This window comes from Populus alba, chromosome 12 (genome assembly GCF_005239225.2).
Source record: "Populus alba chromosome 12, ASM523922v2, whole genome shotgun sequence".
Classification (NCBI taxonomy): domain Eukaryota; kingdom Viridiplantae; phylum Streptophyta; class Magnoliopsida; order Malpighiales; family Salicaceae; genus Populus; species Populus alba.
The window spans coordinates 9,082,194-9,107,157 of record NC_133295.1 but is presented as its reverse complement, the minus strand read 5'-3'; the positions used below and the strand labels follow the sequence as shown (position 1 = coordinate 9,107,157).

Sequence of the window (24,964 nt, the reverse complement as noted above, 5' to 3'; positions counted from 1 at the left end):
AAGTAATCGATTCTATATTAAATAAATAGACTATCAAATAGTTGTGAAGCTTTGTGAAGTATGTAATTGATTATTCTTTAAAAAACGAAAAATTAATGACATCCATTATTATATTTGATTGGAAGAATGCTCATTGAAAGATATTTTAAAAAAATAAAATGGGACAAACAATGTAGATTAATTTCTAACCTATTAAATATGGTAGGATGAAATGAGATAAAAAAAGGATTTATAAGAAATTGGTCTTAGTCAATTCGAATTAGCATGATAAACTTGTGACTTCAATAATCAAGATTGAGTTAACTTGGGTTATTTTGTCAAACTTGTGGCTTAGATTATTGAATCAGAATAACTTGATATAAAAAAATATTAAATCATATTAACTATTTAAACTCGTGAACTAGATTATTAGATCTGAAACATTCTATTATGAAAAATCACGAAACTTAATGTCTAATTAATCAAATATTGACAGATGAATTTTTAAAAAAGAATTTTAATTATACAAAAGGATTCATAGTAGAAAAATAACAATGAAAAGAAAAACAATCAAAATTATAATAGAAAATAAAATTTTTATTTTATTGAAGGGTGAAATTGAAAAAAAATTCATCTAACAAAACAACAAAAAAATTCAAAAGAATGAGGATCAAAATTGAAATATAAAATAAATTTTATATTTAATTGAAAGGTAAAATTGAAAAGAAAAATAAATTTAAAAAAAAACAATAAAAATCAAAAGAATGAGGATCAAATTAGTGAAAATAATATACCATACTATGGACAGAAGGATGACATTGAAATAAATAAAAATTTTACAAAAAGACCAAGAATAAAAATTAAAAATCAAATAATAAAGATGGAATTTGAAATACTAATAACAAAGAGTACCAACCTATTATTTTAGAGGGAAAAGAGAGAAAAAAAGGAAAAAATTAAAGCCCACCAATGACAGACCAACCACCTAACATTGACACGCATCACCCCAAAATGAAAAGGACGTGATGATTCTTGCAATGACACGGTATACGGGTATTTTTGGACTCTAGAAGGTGTTGAACGCGTTACTTTAAAGGTGAGGGTGCCTTTTACATGTTGACGCGTGCAACACATGCGCCCCTTACTTTTTTATTTTTTTTATTTACCATTTTATTTATAAAAAGACCCAATTGTCTTTAAGTTGACCAGATAATAACAAAAAAATATTTGTAAAACGACGAAAAAGCTTGAGGTCAATTTTAATTTTTTGACTTCCAAAAGCATTTTGGTTATTACACTATGTTTTGTTTTGTAATTATTTTTAATGTCTAATCAAACACTACAGTGTCCCTCATTTAACATGATAATTATAAAAAAAACCATTAAAAAGGTATCAAATTACCCCATAGAATTTAAGGTTTTCAAGTGTTCATGATAGTTTTGGTTTTTTAATAATAATTGTATGTGTTATTATCTCGAAACATTAAAAAAAAAAAACGATTATTTTTTTTGTTAAAATTTGTTTTTACTCTTGCATTTGGGCCATACCTCGCAGTAAAAAAAAACATATCTTTGCATCCATTTTAAAGTCCATGCATATTGCAAATTATTGATGTTATTTTTGCATTTTCATTTTTACTTTAGCAATCGTAAAAGAAAAAAAGCAAAAATATATGTTATATCATGTACATCTATTTTGAGGGTTTTCATCACTTATTTGGAAAACTCGTCGAAAAGCATTTGAAATGATGACATTTCAAAATCCTCTTAGTTTTTTTCTTTCATTTTAAAACTGCGTTTTAAATAAATGTCTTGTTATTCATTTATAACATTTGAGATAAATAGACTTATAACAAGCTATTATCTTAATTATTAATGAGAAGAAACACCTTTTCATTGATTTTTAAAAATTTTCTTCATTTGAAGCCTTTTGATATAATATTCATATCAAAAGCATTAATTTCCTTAGGGAGTCTTAAATGTTAATGTCATTAGATTCTATGTTCAAATAGATCAACTCAAAATAGTTTTCGCTTGGTTATTTAAGGATTGAGGTATATAGTCTCATTAAAAAAAATTACGAGTAAATCTCGATACTATAGAATAAATGAATGTAAAAAGTCATTATCCAAGAACCATTATTACATAAATAAAATGTTAGCGATAGCTATTGATAGAACTTGGGCTAAGTTTAATAAGTTTAACATGGCTTGATAGACTATTAATAATCATCGATTGTGATTAGGAGTAAATGTACATAGAAATGTCAATTCTAATATCATTACTATTACAATTATCATTATTAACACTTAATGCAACTATATTATTTGATAGTTTCACCTATATTTAACTAGTGTTTTACCTATGTTTTATATATAAAATACATTGATATTCTTTGTTTTATGTTTTGAAGGCACTTTTGGATGAAAGATGTAAAAAGGAGTAAATTGGAGGTAATTGACAGGTTTGATCTTCAGTCGATGTTTTGTGCAAAGCGTGAGCTCCAGAGGTTGAAATGAAGTGATTCTAGTGGCATTAAAAAGCTAACATCCATACCTTTCTGGACATCTAAGGCAAGAAAATAAAATAAGGAAGAGCATGGAAATCGCAGCCTTCAAAATCAAATCTCGCAATCTGCCAGTGTTGACCTTTGTCTATTCTGACTTGAATATCTGGAGTTACAGAAGTTCAATTGATGAAAACTTAATTTTGGTGGATTCCTAACTCAAATTCCTATCAACGCTCCAAATGTTAGCGCAAACCAATGTCATATGAGGGAGATATGATTTTTCAAAAATGATAATTGAATTCTACCAATAAACAGGTTTCGTGAAGAAACGAGTCCAAATTAAGTTACGAAGCATATAAACCGATATCCAAGTTTTTATTTCAACAATTTATCTCCTCTAATTCAAAGCTTTAAGATTTCATGCAAGGCTATTTCTTCTTTTTTAGGAAAATAGTTATTGAAGTATTTAAATGTAAACTGTCTATTTAAGGGAAGACTATTTTGTAAAATAAAGACTAGGGTTTCCTAAGATATAAAAAGAATGAGAGAAGAGAAGGGGGGTATCTAGCCAAGAGGAGAAAAACGCCCCCCTCCTTTAAGAAACCCGAAATCATATATTCCTCCTTCTTTTTTATTAGTTGTTCAACAAATATGTAAGGCTAAACTCGTTTTCTTGGTTGTAAGGATACGGAAACCTTCGGATTTCAAGAACTGTGAGATTTATTTTACCTTTTCTTTTCAGTTTATATGATGAATATGTTTATTCTCCTATGCTTATTTTTTCTATAATTGTTTATTTTAATTGCTAGAGCAGACTTTAAGTTATTATTGTAGACAATCTATTGCTAAGTTTGATATCAAAACCGAAGTTGTGGTATATAAACTTGTGAAGTAATTGAGTTTAATAATTATGGAAAATCTACGTTATTAATCTTAGGGATAACATTCAATCAAATCAAACATAGACTGTAGACAATTATGTTTTCTTGATTAATCAACTTATCTAGTTTTTAAAGCTGCCATTGAATTAAATTACTAGTGTGGACACTATGGTTGTTTGATAGTTAGAGTTAGTTATACGGCAGATCCGTTAACTAACCAATGTTAAGAAGAGATAAATATTTAGAATAAAAAATTAATATTTCATTTCCATGATCAGTTCTGATTTCTGTAGGTGGATGTGTACTTGCGACCAAGGTTTATTCTCTTGATAATTTTCTGATTTCATGAAATTTTTTTTGATATTTTTTCTGTTTTCTTTTGCTTTAGCCTAGATAACGTCCAAACCCCCCCCCCCCCCAAATTGCATATCATCTAGCATAAAAATCTGACTTGAACATACCTCGTGGGATCGATCCTTTACTTTTTCTATATTATCTTATGTGTTGTGTTTGAAGCTAGGTAATAAATTTGTGAAATTGAAAAAAAAAAATCAATCATACAAAAGAATTTTAAAAAAATAATAATTCAAAGAATGAATATCAAAATTACTATTACTATTAATTTTAATAAGTAATATCATTATTATTACAATTATCATTATTAAAATCATTATTATTGTTAATACTGCTACTGTTATTGTTGTTGCTATCATTACAATTATCATTATCATTACAGCTATTATCATCATAATAAAGTAATTATTATTATTATTATTATTATTATTATTATCATCATCACAACTATTAATACCATCACCATTATCATCACTATTAGTATCATCATCATCATCACAACTATTACTACTACTATTATTATTATCACAACTATTAATACTATCACTATTGTTATCACTATTATTATTATCATTACTATCACTATTAGTAGCAACAACAGTATTATTGTCACTACCACTACTATTATTCTTATTATCATCAATAATTTTTTTTTTATTATCATCATCTTTGATACTATCAATATTATTATTGAAAAAATAAAAGAAATGAACTTGATTTGAAGGATATAATTGAAAACTATAAAAACTTTGATAAAATGACAAAAAAAAACAATTAAAAATCAAAAGAAGAGGGACCACATTGGAATCATTAATATCATTGAAGAATAAAAAACTATAAAGTATAAAATTAAAAGTCATAAAAACTTTGATAAAAAAGCAAAGGACAAAAATAAGAAATTAAAAGTAGAAGGACCGAATAAAAAAACATTATCTATACAAATTAAAAAATAAGGGTTAAATCGAAAACATATATCTTCACAATGTCCCAAAAAAGGTTATGGTTATGAGAGAACATAAAGAGATTGAAATTGAAAATGATAGATATGAAGATGATGAAATGCCACCATTTGAGGATAACAGTGATGAGAATGTAGAGTATCCAGTTAAGGAAAAATCATTAATAATTCGGTATGTACTTAATTTTTATATCAAGAAAGATGATGTGGAGCAGTAAATGGAGAATATCTTTCATACAAGATGTCATTTCAGTAATAAGGTATGTAATATAATTATAGATAATGAGAGTTGTGCTAACATTGCTTACTACACTTGTTATGAGCCCTGAAATATCAACTTAAAAGGATGAATATGAGATTTGATGAGCGGTTTAAATGGAAAAATAAAAAAGATGTTACATTACAAAAGGGACAATCTAAAAAGGGTTCTTAATACTAGGAGGCAAGAGAAATTCAGGTTTCAGGCTTCAAAGGATGATGGTGAAAAAGCTTCTATGAGCTTAGTAAATGAGCACAAAGAAATTATAATGCTATTTACAAAAAAAAAAAAAACTAATCAATGATTATAAAACTTTAAATTAGTTTTGAAAGGATGAAAAATGGGAGAGAGAGAAGTTGCACATTGAAAGGATGCAGAACAAGAGAGAGAAGATGTTATATTTATATAATGTTGTTGGAGGCAAAAAAAAAAAAAAAAGCTTTGAAGGCTTAAACAAAAGGTTGATGATGTGGGTGCTACTGTTGCTCCGAATACTATTGTTCTTATTAGTGATTTAAGGATAAATTCTTTTGAAGAGAAGGGGAATTATACAATTCATGCAAGGGATGGACAACTAGATTCGATTTTTGGCTTAATGTTTTTCTAATATGCCATTGTTCACGTAGAGGCCATGCATTATTTTTTTTTTCTCTTCCTTTCTTTGTTATTTATTTATTGTCAGCCAGTAGCCAGCAACTAGCATAAATTTTCTTGTTTTATTTATGCTATGTTTCTAGCTAATTTTTCTAGGAGTATGCCTCTCATAATTATGTAGAGAATATTTCTTTTATTTATATACATCTTGAATTTTTTCAAAAATAAGTTTTTTAATATGTGGTTTTACGCTAACAAGCATTACTTTCGATCTAACTGTTAGGTTAAGTTGAAATCTTACCATAAGTCCCTAGAGGCTATGTTTTATATAGGTTCATAATCTTAAGTCAACCATGGTTTAGAAGGCATATTTAAACAAGGCTAGTAGTTATTGTTTCAGACTTGGGGTTTTCATTATTTTTCATGTTTTGGGCTTGTTTTCAAGTACTTTGGGTTTTATTTAAATTGGACTTAACATCAATCCACTAGTACATTAGAGCTAAGTTTATTTTTGACATTATAAATACTCTTTTTATAAGTTTTACAATTCAGAATATACATATTTTGATTTCAGAATAATAATTATATGTGTGCAAAACTCGTACGTTTTTATTCTTCATAAAACCATCTTGACTTATCAAAGAATAAATATTTTTGTAGCATTTTTTTTATACTTTTCATTTGTGATTTTCTATAATTGTTAGGTGGGGGTTTCATTCCAATATAATTGATGCTTCGGTTTAGGTAATCGTTATATCAAACTTTTATAAACTAAATTTGATTTTAACTTTCTTGAGTTTGTTCTTTCTTGCATGTAGGCTTTAGGGTTCTTACCCTATGCGTTCACATCATATAAAAGTCACCAAGTCAATCGTAAACGTATAACAATAATGCATATTAACAAGAAGTAAATGAGGAGGGGAAATCACTATTCCCCTTCTCATAAAGTATTATTCATTGCAACAATACTTTGTTTTTTATATATAATTTTTTTTTAATTTTATACTTTAACATTAGATTTATTAGGGATTAAACTTTATATTTTATTTTGGTTGGTTTTTTGTGAGGTTATTCTAGTTTTATTGCATGAGCCACGAGTTTCCTAGTTGACTAAGGTTTTTGGGGTTTTTTTTTTTTTTGTAATTGAGTTTTTTATTTCAATTTCATCTTTCATGATTTGGGTTGATTGAAAATTAAACTTTATAATTTGTTTTAATTTTATTTCTATGAGATTATGCCAATCTCATGACCTGGGTTAAGGGTTTGGATGACTAAATCGGGTTAACTCGAGTTTTTTTTAATTGATTTTTTTTTCAATTTTATCTTTTAATATTGGATTGATTAGGAATTGAATTTTATAATTTTTTTAATTGATTTCTATTGAATTATCCCGGTCTCATGATCCAGATTTGACAGATTATCCTAAGTATTATTATTTTTTTAATTTAATTTTTTCTTAAAAACACGTTACCCATGCTTAAATATTTTTTTAAAACTTTTTTTTTTTTCGAAAAAAATTATGCAACCTACTGCTTAGCGTGAGTAAATAATCTGATACCTAATTATTATGACAAATACCCACGAAGAATCTCGATTTCTTAGCATAACAAATGTATTTATCCGAACTAAACACATACATTTAATGTCATCTTAGAAGACCAAATCACTTAAAATTAAAATAAAAAAGGTTTATAAAAAGTTTTTAGTGCTAATTACAAACACACAATAAAAATAGAAGATATTTCACACCAACCACGATTAATGATCAATGCTCTCTATTCAATCAGATTTTCTTTCCTTCGTTGTTGCGCTTAAATCTGAGAATTCCACTGCATGCATATGATACAGGCTGTCCTCCATTTTTCATTACATGTATAGATTTGTATGACTGTTGCTGTTATTTCTGATACCCACAAATTTCAACAGCAATTTCTTAGAGTTTCCAAACTATTATAGATGTTGCCTTCCGACATGGAATGCCAACCTTTTTGTTCTTGTGCTTGATAAAAAAAAGAATCTATAATTCATTCATGTGAAGATAAAAACAACCTCGTGTTCTTCGAAGCAGGAAGATAAAATCAATACCTGTGATATTATTTCAAAATATTCACACAAGATTACATACAAAAAATACTCAGAAAGAAAAAAAATCAAAATGAATATGCCTACCACCTACTGTTACTAATCAAACACGCAGGATTCAAAAATATATGGGAGTTCACAAAGGAGTGGTGCTAGTAAGATTGAGCAGCAATAATGTGATTGGGATCATAGACAATTCCATAAACTGGCCCTCCCCTCTGGCCTAACACATTGCTTCTGTCCGACGGTTGTGGTGCAGAAGGCAACGGCTGAGCATTATAAGGTACAGGCATTTCATCAGAGTGGCTAGAAATGCAGAGTGAACCGGAATCATCTTGCTCCCAGTATACTTCAACCATAACGCCACTAGGATTCTCTGGAGATTCTGTTTCTGGGATCCCCACAAATCTTGCTCCCACAGGTATCTGCATTTTCGTTTAAGCAGAAAGATTAGGCTTGATTTTTTTGTGCCTGTTGCACAAATGAAAAACAACAAAATGACATATAAATTGTTCCTACCTGAACTGATTTTCCAGAAGTTAAGGCCAGAGTAACCATCTTCCCCTCGGCTGCAGCACTTTCTAATTCTGCTTGCTTGGCAATGTTTAGGAAAACTTCTTCAAGAGTTGCAAGGCCAAGCTGAATGTCTGATACATGGAATTCTCTCTGTCTCTCTTGAAGCTCCGCAAAAAATTTCTGTTTAAAGATTTTAAATGCCAGAGGAAATGGAAGGTCAAACTAGTGCGCGCTTATGTAAAATAGAGAAATGTATGATCCCCCACCAGTCTATTATTATGTTCATGTATATATCTAAATAGAAATCTGAAATTCTGAAGGAAGAAATCTGGAGAATAAAGAAACAAAATAGGATTTTCAAAATTGCTTACCGTTAAAACCCTCTCTTTATCATGAGGAATGACAAAAGTCAAGAAGGATCTGGTCTCCTCTGTTGGCGTTACATCCAAATGCTGTAAAACAATTTCCAAAATCAGAAAAAAAAGAAAAAAAAAGAGAAAAGGTTTCTGAAAATTAAACGAATTTGTTGAATTTGGCCATGCATTCGACATACGTATTTAAAGAACTTCTTCACAGCCTCATGATGAACTGAAGTATCTGCTGGCATGCGTGCAGGAGTTTGTCCACCATTGTTATCACTAAAGCTCACATTAGCAATAAAGCCAGTGCCAAACTTTGACTTCAACCTGATCGAGTTTCCAATGCATCGGAGCCTGCCCTTGGCCATAATTCCTATACGGTCACTTAGAATGTCGGCTTCTTCCATTGAATGAGTTGTTAGAACAATTGCACGACCTTTCTTTGCGTTCTGTATAATATCCCACACATGCCTTCTTGATATTGGATCCATACCAGTAGTCTGCAGATCAGCAGAAGTCAAACAAAATGAATTTTAACAAATACATCAAATAAATGTATCAATGATTCGAAGTATTTGAATCTCCATACCGGTTCATCCAAAATGACTAACTTAGGGTCACCGAGAAGGGCTATTGCAACACTCAAACGACGCCTCATTCCTCCACTGTAGCTCCTGGATCTTACTTTGGCTGATTCAGTTAGTTTCACCTTTGCCAATGATTCCTGAGCAACCTGCAGTCCATATAGACCAAAGAATTATTTAGAATATTTAAGTGAGAACAACAAGCATGGAGGTACTTAATTCTGTCGTACTTTTTGGTCGGAATGTCCAATCAACAAATTATGGCTACGAGATTAGGATGGGATATTAAGACTTCAGGCTCATATATCACATACCGATTTGATTGAAGCTGGGGGTAGACCTTTGATACTTGCAAAGAGGTGGAGGTGTTCTTCACCGGACAATGCATCCCAGAGAATGTCAAACTACACAAGGATGTGGAAATGTTAGTCTCTATAGACTAAGTAGCAATAGCACATGGGGCATGCTTGCATACTGGTGAAAATATGCAGACAAGCGAAAACAAACACTCGAGAGAGAGTTCACCTGTGGACAAACTCCTATAATTTTCCGAATGCCTGACATGCCAACCGTGCTTCGAACAGAATGTCCATAAACCAAGGCTGTTAATACAAAATAGTTGGGAAGTCATTATTATGATGCTTCTAAACCAATCCCAAAGTATCGGAACCGTGAAATGAGAGTATATTACCATCTCCACCGGTCACAGGTGTTATGCCAGTTAAACAATTCATTGTTGTAGTTTTTCCGGCACCATTGGGTCCAAGCAGACAAAATAACTGATCCTTGGTGAAGTTGACCCATAAGCCCTGCATATAACAAATATAAAATGGATATTCTACCACATCTAGACTGCAATCCAAAACCAGCATGGTACTCAAGAGTTGGATAGGAATTGCTTACCCTAACAGCATGGTAAGATGAAGTCTTCTTGCATTTACAACAACTAATCTGTGTGGTCCCAGGATATGTCTTTGCAAGTCCTCGTACCTGAACTGCAACATCTGGGTTGACTGTGCCTTCTTTTGCATCATTTTTTACGACATTCTCCTCTTCAAGCACATCTTCATCATCTGGAGTAATATGCTCTTGTTGTGGGATTTCACCCGTGCAACTACAAATGCCACCCTCTGCGACAATAGAGGAAGAACATAGAACTCTAATTAGACAACAATAAGACCTAGCTATGAGAGACATGGACTGAAGTAGAGTGCAGCAAGATTATGTCCTTGATTACACGTTCTTGCAATCAATAAATGAAAAAAAAAAAAGACCATTACCTTCGACCTTGTCTCCACCTTTCCCTGTCCAATATCCACGGTTTATGAAGTAAAAAGGAGATTTTCTCACACCGGATGCATTTGGGAATATATTATCAAAGTAGATTGCCAAAACAAACCAGAGAAAGAACAGACATATGAGCCATGTGTAAACATCATTCTGCCAAGAAAAATTAGAGTTATAAACAGCTCAAACGAAGATCGAAAACAGAGGAAACTAAAAGTAAGAATAGAAAGGCAAAACGAGATGAAAATTAACTAAGAAAAAACTAACGCGAAGGCAGAAGGGAGTTCTCAGTAGAATGTATAATATTGTGTGCATTTATGTGTTCTATTCTCGGTGAGCATAGTGATTACGTACAATTGTGATAGCACAGTCATCAGCGTCAGGTGGACACTTTGATCGTCCTTTCCAGCTGATTCCAAGATCTTCAGGAGTGTTACTTGCATCGGAGAGCAGCTTTACTGCTATTGCGAGAAGATTTGGTGGGAAGAATGACCAGATGAACCGTAAGAAACCACTAATGCTTTCCTTGTATGGAAATCCGGCTATTGTAATAATCTGCAATGACAAATGAGATCAATTACCACAACAGAATCAACCATATCCTCACATCAAGATATCGGAGGGTTTTTTTCTAAGAGACGATCTTAGATTAGGGGTAAATTTCATTTATAGAACATTTCCTGTTCCTTGATGTTTAGCTGGGAATCTTGCCTGAGTCATAAATCCGATTATAAATATGGAGAAACCCATTGTTGTGCCTGATGATGCCTTGCTGATGAAGGTCGACAGCATGAAGGCAAAACCCATCTAGCATCACAAGTGAGGAAAGGTAGTAAAGGGTTAATATGAATAAGCTTATTAAAAAAAAAAACATGACACCAGGCATTGATGGAGTAGAAGCGATCTTACCATGTTGATCTGGAAGAGGAAGAAGACGAAGAACAGAACTCCGAAATTGTTTTTCTTGAAAAAATCGAACTGGAACATCAATCCGAAGAGAACCAGGAAAAGTGAGGAAATGAACGTAATGATTCCCTCCCATGAGATCCATGAGGCCCAGTATGCAGATTCGTAAAGACCAGTCATATTCATTGCCTGCGAAGAAGATATAAATGAACAAATAAATAATCTATAATAATAAATATAAAGAATTCATCAACAATTATAATCTTGTTTAACTCTAGACAGCAGATTTGCGCACATACCTGGCGAAGTTTGAGCTCTTTCTCTGCAACCAAATTACTAATTTGCAACACAAATCCAAACATGGTAAATGCCAGGAAAAAAGCCGGTCCTACTGTAGCCAATGCAGAGAAAGCAGGCCTTGCGGGATGCGCAAATTCCGTAAGTCCAACCTTCCAGTTAAAGGTGGGAGCTGAACATCCAGGGTTTCAAAACAAGCGATAAGTTAATTTTACATGAACTAAAAAGAAAAGGGAGGCACTCTTATGTATCCAAAACAATTTCTACAGAACAAAACCGAGAAATTAAGATTTCAGACCTCTCATAATAGACCGAGCAATCTCACGCTCTGCCGCAATTTGAAGTGGAATTTGAAATTTGAAGGTTGGATCTTCATAATGGCCTCGCCGAGCAATTGGAGTAGAGTTAGACTGTAGACCATAGGTGATCACAGTGGAGCTCACTTCCACAAAATGCAGTGCTGCTGGTGCTTGCATAGGTTCGCTTAAAAGCCAAACATCGACTTCTTCTTCTGTTCTGAATGATCTCACCTGCATAAGCAAAAGGCACAAACAGATTGGTTTTTTTTTTAATGATTTATCCACTTTCGAGTTTTTCTGCTGCAGTATTAAGAACCTAATCCGTTCTTAACAATATTCAATTAGTTCAGAGCAGAAAAACACAAAAGATAGGAGGACTCCACCCATTGGATTGCCTCCTTTCTTTTCTCAAAAGGATTTCCATTCATTCAAATAAACATCATACTTCTAAATAATAATAAACAGCCCAGGAACTTTAGATTTGTTTCTTTTTTATTCTCTTCACTTCACTTCCTGAACGAGAAAATCCAAACTTCCCATAACTAACGTCCTTCTCTTTCAGTTTTCCAAGAACCTACTTGAGACTAGCATCACATGACGTTGGAATCAGAGTAAGAATTAAATACCTTGTCAGAGGGAATTGGCCTGTTGGGATTATTCTGCATGATGGCTGTAACAATATTGGTAATTGTTGTGCTGCCATTTCCACTCCAAACGAAGTCATAACAAGGCTTTTTAACGTAGAACTTTTCCTCGCAAGGAGTGATCGGAGGCTCCCACATAGGCTGTGGATTCCTCACCGTGTCGAACCCTGCCGTTGTGTTCGTGCGAGACTCTGTTGCCTTTTCGATGCAGAACAACAAGAACATGAAAAAGAAAGAAGCAAAGAGCTGCAAGAATGTTGCGCTCTTGTTTCTTGATGACAACAAGATGTTTTTCTTGAACAACGAAGTGAACTGTTGGTACAGTAACGGCAATCCTTGTACCAGCTCCATGTTTTTCCCTCTTTTCTTTCTCCTCCTGTTTTTTTCTTTTTTTTCCCTTTTTTTTTCTTTGTTTCTCCGTTTCTAAATTCTGAAGTGAGAGAGAGAGAGAGCCTGCGCTTAAAAAAGCGCGGTCTGGAGGTGGAGTGCAGGGGCAATCCGGTCACACGAAGGATAACAATTGGGCTTGTGTGTCTCATGAATTACAGGGCCTGCCACTCTGACTGGACTTTTCATATGGTGACCGAGGGTAGGGTGGGAAGACGTAAAGGGCGAGTGAATTTGGGCTTGATAGGCTGCTTAAATTACCAGACGTGCCCCACATCTCTTGCGGGGGAGTCTACGTCGCATCTAGAAGCTAGAAATCCAATTTTTTGATTTTGATTTTAAATCTCACGGACAAAGTATACGCCTTCACAGCAATTTCCACGAATGGAATAAAAAATAATTATTTGCCCACCCCATTTGGATTTTATCCTAAAATGCTGCCGAGACAAATATTATTTTTCAACTTCTAGAAGGCGAGAATCCCACCAGTCAAAGAAGACTTTTTTTATTAGCCAATGGCGTAACAGCCACCGATGCTGGCAATTTGCTATTGGAGGAGGTTGACAGGGAGGACCGAATAAAAGAAGTGCGCGGAGTAGAAATATACGAGTGGATCATCTGTACAGCCAAGTATATTAATATTAATTGGAGGATCGATTATACGAATATTTGGATCATCTCTCTTCCGGCAATAATGCATCGCCCTTAGTCACAAGACCTGGTTCAATTTATTAATTAATCTTAATTTAACCAAGAAGATCGGAGAAATTCAAAGTCACGCCCGCCAGTCAACATACACAACTAAGAATATATGTAAAATAATGATGTATTTGCTGTATATTGTAAAAACAATATTATTTTGCAAGGTCTTTCGTTGAGAATTTCTAACCCAAGTCTTTATTAATACAAAAAGAAAAAAAAAAAGAGTTTAGATGTAAAATTAAGACTATCATTACCATTGGTTCAAGAAATATTAAATGATAAATAATTAAAGTATGGAAAATACATTAATGTCCTTACACCAATATGCATGGAAAAATATTGTACAACTTGCTCGTATTAGTATTCATATATATTGTACTTATAATATAACTAAATAGTAAACTATATATATTCGTCTAACAGCTTAATTTATTCCTTGTGTTAGAGTGACACAATCAAGACTGAAGGTAACACTTTTAAACATGCCAAACGCTTACCTTCGCCCTCTTCTCAAAGTTATAATTATTATTATTATTTTTTGCTGGAACATGTTTTTTACAAAAACAAAATTGACTTTATTATTTTAAATTATTTTTTTTAATAATTTTAATATGCTAATATCAAAAATAATTTTTAAAAAATAATAATAATAAAATATTATTTTAATATATTTTCAAGCAAAAAAACTTTGAAAAGTAACCGCTTATCACAACGTCAAACATTAAGTATCTTCAAAATATAGTCAAAATCGAGTCCAAACTCATTGACTATTTTCCTTTTTTTTTTAAAAAAATAATATATTATTTTTATTTTTTTATAAAAAAAAAACTTTGTTTGACTTGGGTTCACTCGAGTTAAGCCATCTGACACGTGACTCAGGTAATTGCCCTAAATTGACTCCCGAAAAATGAGAGTTCAACCTTAAATTTTGAATTAAATAGTAAAATTAAAAAAAATGAAATTAACTTAAGAATCCAAAACAAAAAATAAAAATCAAGAGAAAAGGACCACATTTGAAAAAAAAAAAAAAAACCAAGATTATGCATCAAAGAATGATATTGAAAAGAAATTAAAAGTTGATAAACGGACTAAGAATCAAAATTTAAAATCAAAATATTAAGGGCGTAATCTTAAATATCATCAAACTTTGAGTTGAAAGGTAAAATTAAAAAGAAAAATAAAATTAACAAAAAATCTAAAACAAAAAATAAAAATCAAGAGAATGAGAATGATGACCAAATTTGAAAAAAAAAATAAAAAAACCAAGATTATCGATCCAAAAATGAAACTAAAAACAAATTAAAATTTGACAAAAGAGCTAAAAATCAAAACTTCGAGGGCTTAACATTAAATATCATAAAACTTTGAATTGAAGGGTAAAATTGAAAAGATAAATCAAATTTACAAAATAATCCAAATAAAAAATAAAAATCAAGAGAATGAGGACCAAACTAAAAGAAATTAAAAATCAAGATTATAGATCCAATGATAAAATTGAAAACAAATTAAAACTGATAAAAGGGATAAGAATCAAATTTAGAAACCAAAACATTAAGGGCTAAATATGAAATGACTTAAATGATAAAAATTCTTAGATAAAACTAAGAACAAAAGTAAATTTGAAATCTACAAAGAACAAAAGTAAGTTAGATAAAACTTAAATGATAAGAATTCTTCAACAACATTTTAAAAATAAATTAAATTTATGCTTCAAAGTATAAAATCATCAAAATCTTGCTCAGTAATGCACACATAAATTCTTATTCTAGCAAGGTATAAATCTTAGTTTTATTTCACAAATAAATCAAGTTATCACAAATCAAATTCAAGAAAAGGTTAGGAGAATTGTTTATTTTTTTATAAAAAATATTTTAAATAAAAATTATATCCAATTATATATTTTAATAAAATTAAATACTAATATACGTGTGCTTATTTAATTACATATTCTAAAAATTAAATCTAAAAACATTATTCTAATAACCGATGAATTATTCCAATGATAAATTGACTTGTATTGTCCTTTTATGGGTGCAATTAAAGTTTAAAGAATTTTAGTGATATCAATAATGCAATAAGGCGAACACGAAAGGCGGCTAGACTGTATTTTAGCACACATCAGTTCATCTGCTCTTGTCCAAAAAGGGAAACTATCCTCTAAAGTCTTACTGCTCATTCGCAGCCACCCGTCGAATGGAATAATTAAGGGCATGGCAAATTGGCAATCACATCAACGTCAATTCTTACATGGACCACCTGCGCGGCTGCGCAGCCTAAAAAAAAAACATTTGATTTTTTTAATTTTATTTTAAATGATTTTTTTTTTTATAGTTTTAATGTACTATATTAAAAATAAAAATTTTAAAATAAAAAATATTATTTTAATATATTTTTAATTAAAAATATTTTTTAAAAAATAACCTAATAAACGTACGGAGGGATATAGAAAGCAGAGTTAATTCCCCGGCATTAACGGTTGTTTTTTTAACTATGCTCGCCAAGTGTTTGACCAGAAACCTCAACCAGGTCAAAACTCTCTTAGCGCAAATTACTCTAGTAATTAACTCTGCTTTCTATATGCACTAAGCTCAGGGATCTGAGATGGGACCGGAGAATCTGACAGGATGGAGAGGAGTGGTATTGCTGCATGGAGTGCAAAATGGTAATGCCAAGATGTGAGATCCAATGAGACCTTCGAGCGTTTCAAGTGTATGAGGAGTGAGCAGATTAAAACTACTGATGTCAGTCACTCTTGTTAGTGTTTTATCGAACATGGAAACCATGTTCAAACTTCTAATGTATATGCAGGTATAGGCAGATGACAAGCAGCTTTGCTGGTCCTGAACTTGCTGAAAGGACAAGAGAGTGCAGAGAAAACAGCAGCATGTTGCTGGAAAACGAAGTACATAAATTCTGAAGAAGTCGATGCCACAATATTCCATCCCGCAACTGATGAGGTGTCTGTACGTGGTCTTTCATGGATTGGCAATGCAGTCAACTTGGGCTGGCCATGGTGTAGAATTATTAGGGTTCTTATTGTAGAAATGGGTAACTTTTTTAGTGGATTAATTTGTTGACTACTCAAGGAGCTTATATATAGATTACTGCGGAGCTCGATTCAAATTGCAGAAATAGTCTGGCAACCATTTATTGTCTTTGCCTATCCACTCAACAGATCAAATTGACTTGTGTCGAAGCTTTAACTATTCTTCTGGTCTAGCAGAAAAGTGGCGGTTCCTTTAATTCATTTCCTCTAATCAAGACGTTAGAAAACGAAGTTTGAAAGCAGCTGCCTCTTGGTATTACGTACGATTACCAACTGTTAGCTTGAACTTTATTGTATCATCAATTTGGATCCAGTCTTTCAATCTGTTCTCACGTTCAAAAGGGTCCTCTCCCATTTTTATATTTTATTCTTCGAAATAAAGATTGCTTAGCTTGCCTTGTTGACCAGCTACTTCTTACCAAAGTGTTGGAAGCATGTCATCCTACGACCGATTGATCAGGAATGAAGCAACCGAGTAACTTCCAGTACTGTTCGAAAAGTCTAAGAAACCCTGTACGTAGCTGCATAATCATCCCTCGGAGGGTTTAGAGAACATCTCGTTTACATTGACACTCGAGTTTTCTTGAGAATAAAGATTCCTGCAACTTTTGAATTATAATTATATTTAACCAGAGAATATCAACGGAGAATTAATCCATACATTTCCTTTGACAGCTGCGATGATGCTGACATAAAAGGAAAACAAATGGCGCTTATCATGGCCATGGGTCTCGTGTCTCTACTCCTACTTTTAATATATTTCTTTTTTCCCTCGCCTTCAGACATTTTCCATGACTAACATCATAATTTTCTTCGAGATGGCTTGACTTGTTCAAACATAATTACCATTATTAATCTTCCCTTGCACTTATTTCAAATATATTTTACTTGTTTTTTCTTCACGCTATATATATATATTGACCCTATCTAGTTTCCCACTAAGCATTCCATGACATTTTTTGAATAACTTGGCGTGCACCTGGCTCATAAAATGATATAATATCTGTAGATAATAGAATCCAGTAAAAAAACCTAAAGAGCAAAGTTATTAATTTTACACAAAAAGTGGATCGTTAACCTCAATTAAAAAATATAAATATAATTCATGAAATTATATTTATTTAAAAAGACGAGGAAGAAGATGTTCTCAATCCATTACAGACTGTTCACATGTTTTTTGGGTTATTTTTTATTTAAAAATATATTAAAATAATAAAAATATTAAAAATTAGTCTAGAGCTAATAAAAAATTTAAATCTTTTAATGGTCGTACTGCCTCCGTATTTTGACTTGAATGCATCACCACGCAACGCATTTGACCAATGACCCGTGTCATCAGGCAGCTTAGCTTTCTGTTTAGCCTGTTTTCATTAATTAATAAAAATAAAATAAAATTCAAACCCCCATAGGCAAGCAGTTCATCAGTACTGTTCCAAGTTCGAATCAAGTACCGGGGCAGTCTTGGCATTTCACGCAGCAAACCGATTGGTCAAAACGCGTGAGGGGCACTATGGACATCTCAAACGAAGGGCAGTTTCGGCAGTATGCCAAGACGTCGCAGCCCCGCTATCTCGGTCTTGAATTCCGAACGCGATGTTCGATTAATAAGTAATTGTTTAGTAATGCGAGGTCAAAAAAGCCAGAAAGTCAACAAGAGCCGACTTCATTAACGATCAAGTAAATAGAAGATGTATACGGGGGCAAAGTCGTCAAATGGGAAATGAAGTTGTGGCTTGTTGCCATGACGAAACACATAAAAGGGAGGGTTCTGCAGCTTCATTTCATTAAGAGCTGGGCTGTTCTGCTGGTTTCGTTGCTACTTGCCATTGCCACGAAGAACACATAGCTTATACATATAAAAATATATTCTGTTTTGTTTAAGGCAAAAATATTAAAAGAAAACAAAATTTCAGCTGGTTTTTGGCGGGAAATAAGTTGTTGTTTTTCTGGTTAATTCTCGATGGCGGATTCCGATGCATCGCCTCACACGGCAGCTTTCTGGATTCAGGCTGATGCTTTGCTCAGGAAGAACTTAACTTATCAGGTACGTACACGTATAGAAATACGTATTCACTTTCCTCTTTCCAAAACAAACAAGTATTCTGTGTTCGTTTCCAAGAACCGCAAATCACACCAAATGAATGGTTGTGATGGGATTTTCACCTTTTGTTTTATTTTGAATGCATGGTTAATTAAGTAGTGGAATAGAGATTATTAATCCATGTGTGTTCTCGCAGAAACGAAACATCAGTGCGAATTGCAGGCTAATCTCATTTCCATTCGTGCTCTGTATCCTCCTTATCATCACTCAAACACTGGTTGACAATCAAATAAGCAAAGACAGTAACGTGTGCGGTTGTCGGTGTATCAATACAAATGCAGATGGAACGTGTGAGAGAGTGTGTGATTTACAATACTCAGATTTGGATCAAGCCCCTAGTTGTTCTGTTCCTAGTCCACCCAAGTGGCCTCCTCTGTTACAGGTTCCGGGTCCTCAATATCGTGCCGTCAGAAGTGCTTCTGATCCTCTTAGTGATTTGCCGGACGAGTCTTGTAGACAAACCGGCAGCTGTCCTGTTTCTCTTTTTATCACCGGAACTAATAGGTCGCTTGGACAAAGTAAGTAGTGAGGATCTCTCTCTCTCTCTCTCTCTCTTCCACCTGCCTAGGAGAAGGATATGAATATGTCAGGTTTTATCATGATCTTAACCTCGATCTTTATATATTTATGTATCTATTTTTTAGGTTTGGCTGAGATGATGTTCGCAGCTCCTTCCATTCTTAATTCCACCAACAGTGTGCTGGTTAGTTGTTTTTCCTGCTTCATACTTGATGTATGTGTGTATTTCATCTTCCTCTCTTGACTATGCATCTAATACTTTGACCTTTACAAAATGTTCCAGGGTTCAAATTCAGAACCTAAACAGGACAATTTTCTTGATCCTGCTTTCGCCGAGGGTTCTCTCTATAACATTCAGAGTCTGTGCACATCGAATTCTACATTCACTGTTTCTGTTCCCTATCGGTCTACTCCCTTCCAAAATGGTACAATTGAACTTCTACCCACGCTTACCATTGCAGCTTCCAAAGTCACGCAGTTGATGCTTATCAGAATCTTTGCTTATCCTCTTCTTGTTTTGAAACTCAGTGACCACATGTGTTCAAAGTCAAAGTTTGTGGCGCAATAGTTCTTCGGAGATAAATGATCAGATATACCGGGGCTATGAAAAAGGAAATGCAGAGAGGAAGTATAACGAGATACTTGGAGGTTAGCCTTCCAGATTTCAACACAAATCTAGCGTGTGATTACTGTAGCTCCGTGTTAGGAGAATTCTTACCACTTCATTTTCCTGCAGCCTATGATTTCTTAAACTCCGATGCCACTAATTTTAATGTGAATGTGTGGTACAACGCCACCTACAAGGATTCTAGCGATGGGGAAACCTACTTGGTGCGGTTACCACGTGCAGTAAATCTGGTATGTAAAGCACCTGAAGTGCTTAATTCTATCAAATCCTTTCCTTCCCCCCCTCAAAAGAGCAAGGCTGTGTTCATGATTATAATCAATCCAAGCAGAGGATATTTTTCTATGTAGATTATTTGTCTTCCTTCTGGACTACTCACCGCCCACAACAACTGTTACTGGATTTCATTTCTTACAAAGCCCTTGTTTGCATGTTTATTTTCTCTGCTTTCTTAGCCTTACACCATCCTCATCAAACAATAACACAAGCTAATGTCTCTATCTTCACAGGTATCGAATGCCTACCTTCAGTCGTTTCGAGGATCTGGTGCTAAAATGATATTAGACTTTGTCAAAGAAATGCCTAAAACTTCAACAAAGCTCAAGCTGGATATCGCATCTCTTCTTGGCACTCTCTTCTTTACATGGGTTGTCATACAACTGTTTCCGGTAAGTGTGTGATCCATTTCTTGTCAGCAGTTGCTTATTTTGAGGCTAGCATTTAGTTGCAAATTCTGTTCAAATCATGGCTGGTGTCACCCGTTCAAGACAAGTAACTTGTCTTCTTCTTTTTTATTTCTTGCACAGTGGGTTAGAGTAGCTGAGTGTTTGATCACGACAAGTTTAATATTAGAGAATTAAAATTAGTTAGTCCAGTTTAGTTTCTTCCTTTTTGCTGAAGTTATGCGATCTTATTTCTTTTTGCTATAGGTGGTGTTGACAGCACTGGTTTATGAGAAACAACAGAAACTACGGATCATGATGAAAATGCATGGGCTTGGAGACGGGCCTTATTGGATGATTTCTTATATGTATTTTCTTGCTATATCTGCACTATACATGTTCGTTTTTGTGGCATTTGGGTCAATAGTAGGTAGGCATTACTCCAATCCTCAATGCTTTCTAATTTTTGCCTTTGCTTCAAGTTACTCACATGGCTAAATTGCAGGTTTGAAATTCTTCACACTGAACGACTACTTCATCCAATTTCTGTTTTATTTCCTCTATATAAACCTGCAAATTTCCTTGGCGTTCCTGGTCTCCGCATTCTTTTCGAATGTCAAGACTGCTACAGGTCTGTTGTTAGCAGCTGTTTGATTTGATTGTTAAATGATTTTTCCTTTTAATATCAACTGGTCTTGTTCCTGATAGTTGAATTTGATTATTGCAGTTGTAGGCTATATATGTGTCTTTGGAACTGGGCTTTTAGGTGGCTTTCTTTTCCAGTCCTTCGTTGAAGACACTTCATTCCCAAGTAAGTAGAAGAATCTGTGAAACCACAGTACTTTCTACTCCCTCTCCTGCCTTTTAAATTCCCTAATGGTGTTAATGGGAAAGAATCCCGATGTTCAGATTTTATGCTACTGCATGTGTTGTTGCAGTTGTTTCAGTTTCTGAGATTTAACAGATGTGAGGAGGCTAATGATTGCTTATATAATTTGTGAATTTTAGATACTGGTAATAGCTCAATTGTGCTGGGAAACCTATTATGTAGGTCTACAAGTGTTATTTTCCGCAAGTTGCTGCTGTTGGTTGTCAATGTGAAATAGCTGTCTAGGTTTTATATTGATTGTCTGTTAATTTCTACTTTTCGCCAGCCTTACTCTTATGGGACTTGTTTCTCTTGTTACAGAGGGATGGATCATATTCATGGAGTTATATCCTGGTTTCGCTCTATATCGTGGCTTGTACGAGTTTGCAGAGTATTCCTTACAAGGCAACTCCATGGGGACTGATGGCATGAAGTGGGGGAATTTGAGTGACAGTGAAAATGGGATGAGCGACGTGATGATTATCATGCTTCTTGAATGGTTGGCGGTGCTTTGTATAGCCTATTACGTGGATCAAATTTTCTCATCTGGGAGTGGAAAAAATCCAAAATATTTATTGCAAAAGTTTCGGAAGAAGCGTCCATCTTCTTTTCGGAAGCCTAGTTTGGGCAGGCAGGCATCTAAAGTTTTTGTTGATATGGATAAACCTGATGTCATTCAGGAGGTAACTTTCCCTAACCCAATTCTGATGAGTAATCATTCCCTGCTAGAGCTAGGTCTATCTGCTGCACCTGTGAAGGTGGTCATTATGTTCTAATATCTGTGGACTTTGTAGGTTCTATAATAAAACGTCAGAATATTTTCATTTTTTTTCTTCCATGGCATGCTATATTTGTCTTCTTTCCAAAAGAATCAACAAGGTGGTTGTGTAGAGCACTTGTCAAACAATAAATTCTAATCATTACTGTTAATATTTCCATGATTTTTTATGAACTTCTTCAATTCATGTGTTTGTCAAGCACTCAACCTTATCATTTGATCTTGAAATACTTCTGTGCCAATAATCTGCAGTCAATCGTGTGTAAATGTAATTTTGTGCCCATCTTTTTAAATGCAGAGGGAGAAGGTCGAGCAGTTGCTGCTGGAACCAACAACAACTCATTCAATCGTCTGTGACAACCTGAGAAAGGTGTATCCAGGAAGGGATGGAAATCCAGAGAAATTGGCAGTGAGAGGATTATCTCTCGCAATACCTCGAGGGGAGTGCTTCGGCATGCTTGGTCCAAATGGTGCAGGGAAAACCTCGTTTATTAGTATGGTCAGTACACTTTGCTCTGTAATTAATATAATAGCTTCCAATCATTTTCATTTTTCCTTGTTCTATACTGGAAATAGTAAATATGTTGAGGAGAGGTATTGACCAAATAGTCAATCTTGCTCAGTACATCCAAGTGTGTCATCGAACACTTGAAGAATCTTGGGAAAGGGTTGTATACGTGGTCATTGTTATTCTTGAGATGATTTTAGGTTTAATTAGTCTTCTTGAGAAAATAGAATTGAATATATACTCATGCTCCTCTTGTATTTATGACTTTAGATGATTGGGCTCACAGCACCCAGCACGGGGACAGCATATGTCGAGGGCTTAGACATACGGACTCAAATGGATTGGGTATATACTAGCATGGGCGTTTGCCCGCAGCACGAGTAAGTTAATTCGTGGCTCTGTTTTCTTCTAGAATACATCTTCATCCTCACCTGGAGTTCTGCTAATTTTTCTTGGACATCTTTTAGCTTGCTGTGGGAAACTCTGACGGGAAGAGAACACCTGCTATTTTATGGCCGACTAAAGAACCTAAAAGGCGCTGCTTTGAAAAAAGTAGGTCATTCTCATCTCAACTTTCAGCTTGTCACAGCTGGTTATTTACTCTTTTGTGAAATAGGTGATTGCGAGAGAATTCCCTGTTGGGAATTCTTGCAAACCCATTCCTTGTTTTTTCCCTGATTGCAATGCATACAAATGCCTTGGCAAATTCTTCCGGATGAAACCAGATTTAAATATTAAAATTTAAGAACTGCAATTTATAATCTCAACGGTTTAGTTTACTGGCCCTTTTTACTTGGACAATTTTTAAGCTTCTCTTTTTTTACCATTCTGCTTCTCTAGGCAGTGGAAGACTCTCTTAAGAGCGTCAACCTATTTAACGGAGGGGTTGCTGACAAACAAGCTGGGAAATACAGTGGAGGTATGAAGAGGAGGCTTAGCGTTGCCATTTCACTGATTGGAGATCCCAAAGTATGTCATTGTCTCTCTCAAAATTACTTTTCTGCACGAAATCTTGGGATTTGTTGTATTCTTCCAATGCCCTTGCTTATCCAGATTCTTGGATATTTTGCAGGTTGTTTATATGGATGAACCCAGTACTGGATTAGATCCAGCTTCAAGAAGCAATTTATGGAATGTTGTGAAGCGTGCAAAGCAAGACCGAGCAATTATTCTGACCAGTACTACTCTACCTCTACCTCTAATGATTTTTAAAATGAAAACCTTCTCCTTTCAGTTTCACTCACAATTCTTGACTTCTTGTTCTCAGCACATTCAATGGAAGAGGCAGAGTACCTGTGTGATAGGCTGGGGATTTTTGTTAGTGGAGGCTTACAGTGCGTCGGAAACCCAAAAGAGGTAACTATGAGACGATTGCTTGTATTTGCTTAGAGACCTCGCATGATTCTTTCAGAAATTCATGCAACCATCTCCTTCGAAATGCATGCTAGTTAATTTCAACGACTATAACATGCTTATTCTTCGTTCACGTCTGTAACATGCATTGTTTTTCAAATTATATCTTAAAGAGCACCTATTTTTACTTTCTTCTAATCTGGCGTTTGCCTTCCTTCTCTTGCTTTGGTGTGTAACAGCTGAAGGCTAGATATGGTGGATCTTACGTGTTCACAATGACGACATCTACAAACGACGAGCATGAGGTGGAGCGCATGGTCCGGCGTCTCTCCCCCAACGCCGAAAGAACATACCATATGGCTGGAACCCAGAAGTTTGAGATGCCAAAACATGAGGTGAGCATGGCAGATGTGTTCCATGCAGTCGAGGTTGCAAAGAGCAGGTTCCCGGTTTATGCATGGGGCTTGTCGGATACCACCTTAGAAGATGTCTTCATCAAGGTGGCGAATTCAGCCCAAGAATTCCACACGCTTACATGATTAGATTGATATATGTTGATTGTTTATAAATTTTCACGCTATTTCCATATATATTTTGATTGATTTTTTTTCAGAAGCAATGGCCTACGTACTACTGTATTGTATGTAGATATGGCGTCAGATTTTGAGCATATATAATATTGATTGTCTTTTTTGGCATAGCGGGAAGCTTAATGAGTCTTGGATTACAAAATATACAGGGACCGTCCCCTCATTATATAAAATATAATTGAAACTCAAATATTGTTTTATCAAGATAAGTTACAAAATACAAAACTACTAGGCCGAACGTGCTTACCTTTTTATCGCTTTAAAATAAGTTTATGAGCATATATAATATGGATTTTTTTTTTTTGGCGAAAATGGAT

At 34.0% G+C, this 24,964-nt stretch overlaps 2 protein-coding genes across 2 annotated transcripts; one reads left to right on the top strand and one right to left on the bottom strand.

Annotated features, from left to right (window-relative positions):
- Nucleotides 1-7,607: 7,607 nt before the first annotated feature.
- Nucleotides 7,608-12,941, bottom strand: LOC118028990 (ABC transporter A family member 2). The gene is made up of 16 exons (XM_035032748.2): nucleotides 12,491-12,941; nucleotides 11,864-12,095; nucleotides 11,568-11,737; nucleotides 11,272-11,457; nucleotides 11,074-11,169; nucleotides 10,717-10,917; nucleotides 10,356-10,515; nucleotides 9,979-10,205; nucleotides 9,767-9,884; nucleotides 9,601-9,677; nucleotides 9,390-9,479; nucleotides 9,081-9,224; nucleotides 8,686-8,991; nucleotides 8,504-8,584; nucleotides 8,136-8,312; nucleotides 7,608-8,041 (listed from the first exon to the last, which is right to left on the bottom strand). Exons 1-16 carry the CDS (start codon nucleotides 12,857-12,859, stop codon nucleotides 7,769-7,771), a joined length of 2,907 nt encoding a protein of 968 aa, XP_034888639.1. The 5' UTR covers nucleotides 12,860-12,941; the 3' UTR covers nucleotides 7,608-7,768.
- Nucleotides 12,942-18,420: 5,479 nt separating this feature from the next.
- Nucleotides 18,421-24,757, top strand: LOC118028991 (ABC transporter A family member 7). The gene is made up of 18 exons (XM_035032749.2): nucleotides 18,421-18,687; nucleotides 18,881-19,262; nucleotides 19,389-19,447; nucleotides 19,547-19,688; nucleotides 19,792-19,911; nucleotides 20,000-20,121; nucleotides 20,398-20,556; nucleotides 20,818-20,980; nucleotides 21,056-21,181; nucleotides 21,278-21,361; nucleotides 21,740-22,101; nucleotides 22,495-22,695; nucleotides 22,975-23,084; nucleotides 23,172-23,256; nucleotides 23,545-23,673; nucleotides 23,777-23,882; nucleotides 23,972-24,060; nucleotides 24,297-24,757. Exons 1-18 carry the CDS (start codon nucleotides 18,604-18,606, stop codon nucleotides 24,594-24,596), a joined length of 2,823 nt encoding a protein of 940 aa, XP_034888640.1. The 5' UTR covers nucleotides 18,421-18,603; the 3' UTR covers nucleotides 24,597-24,757.
- The last annotated feature ends 207 nt before the right edge of the window (nucleotides 24,758-24,964 follow it).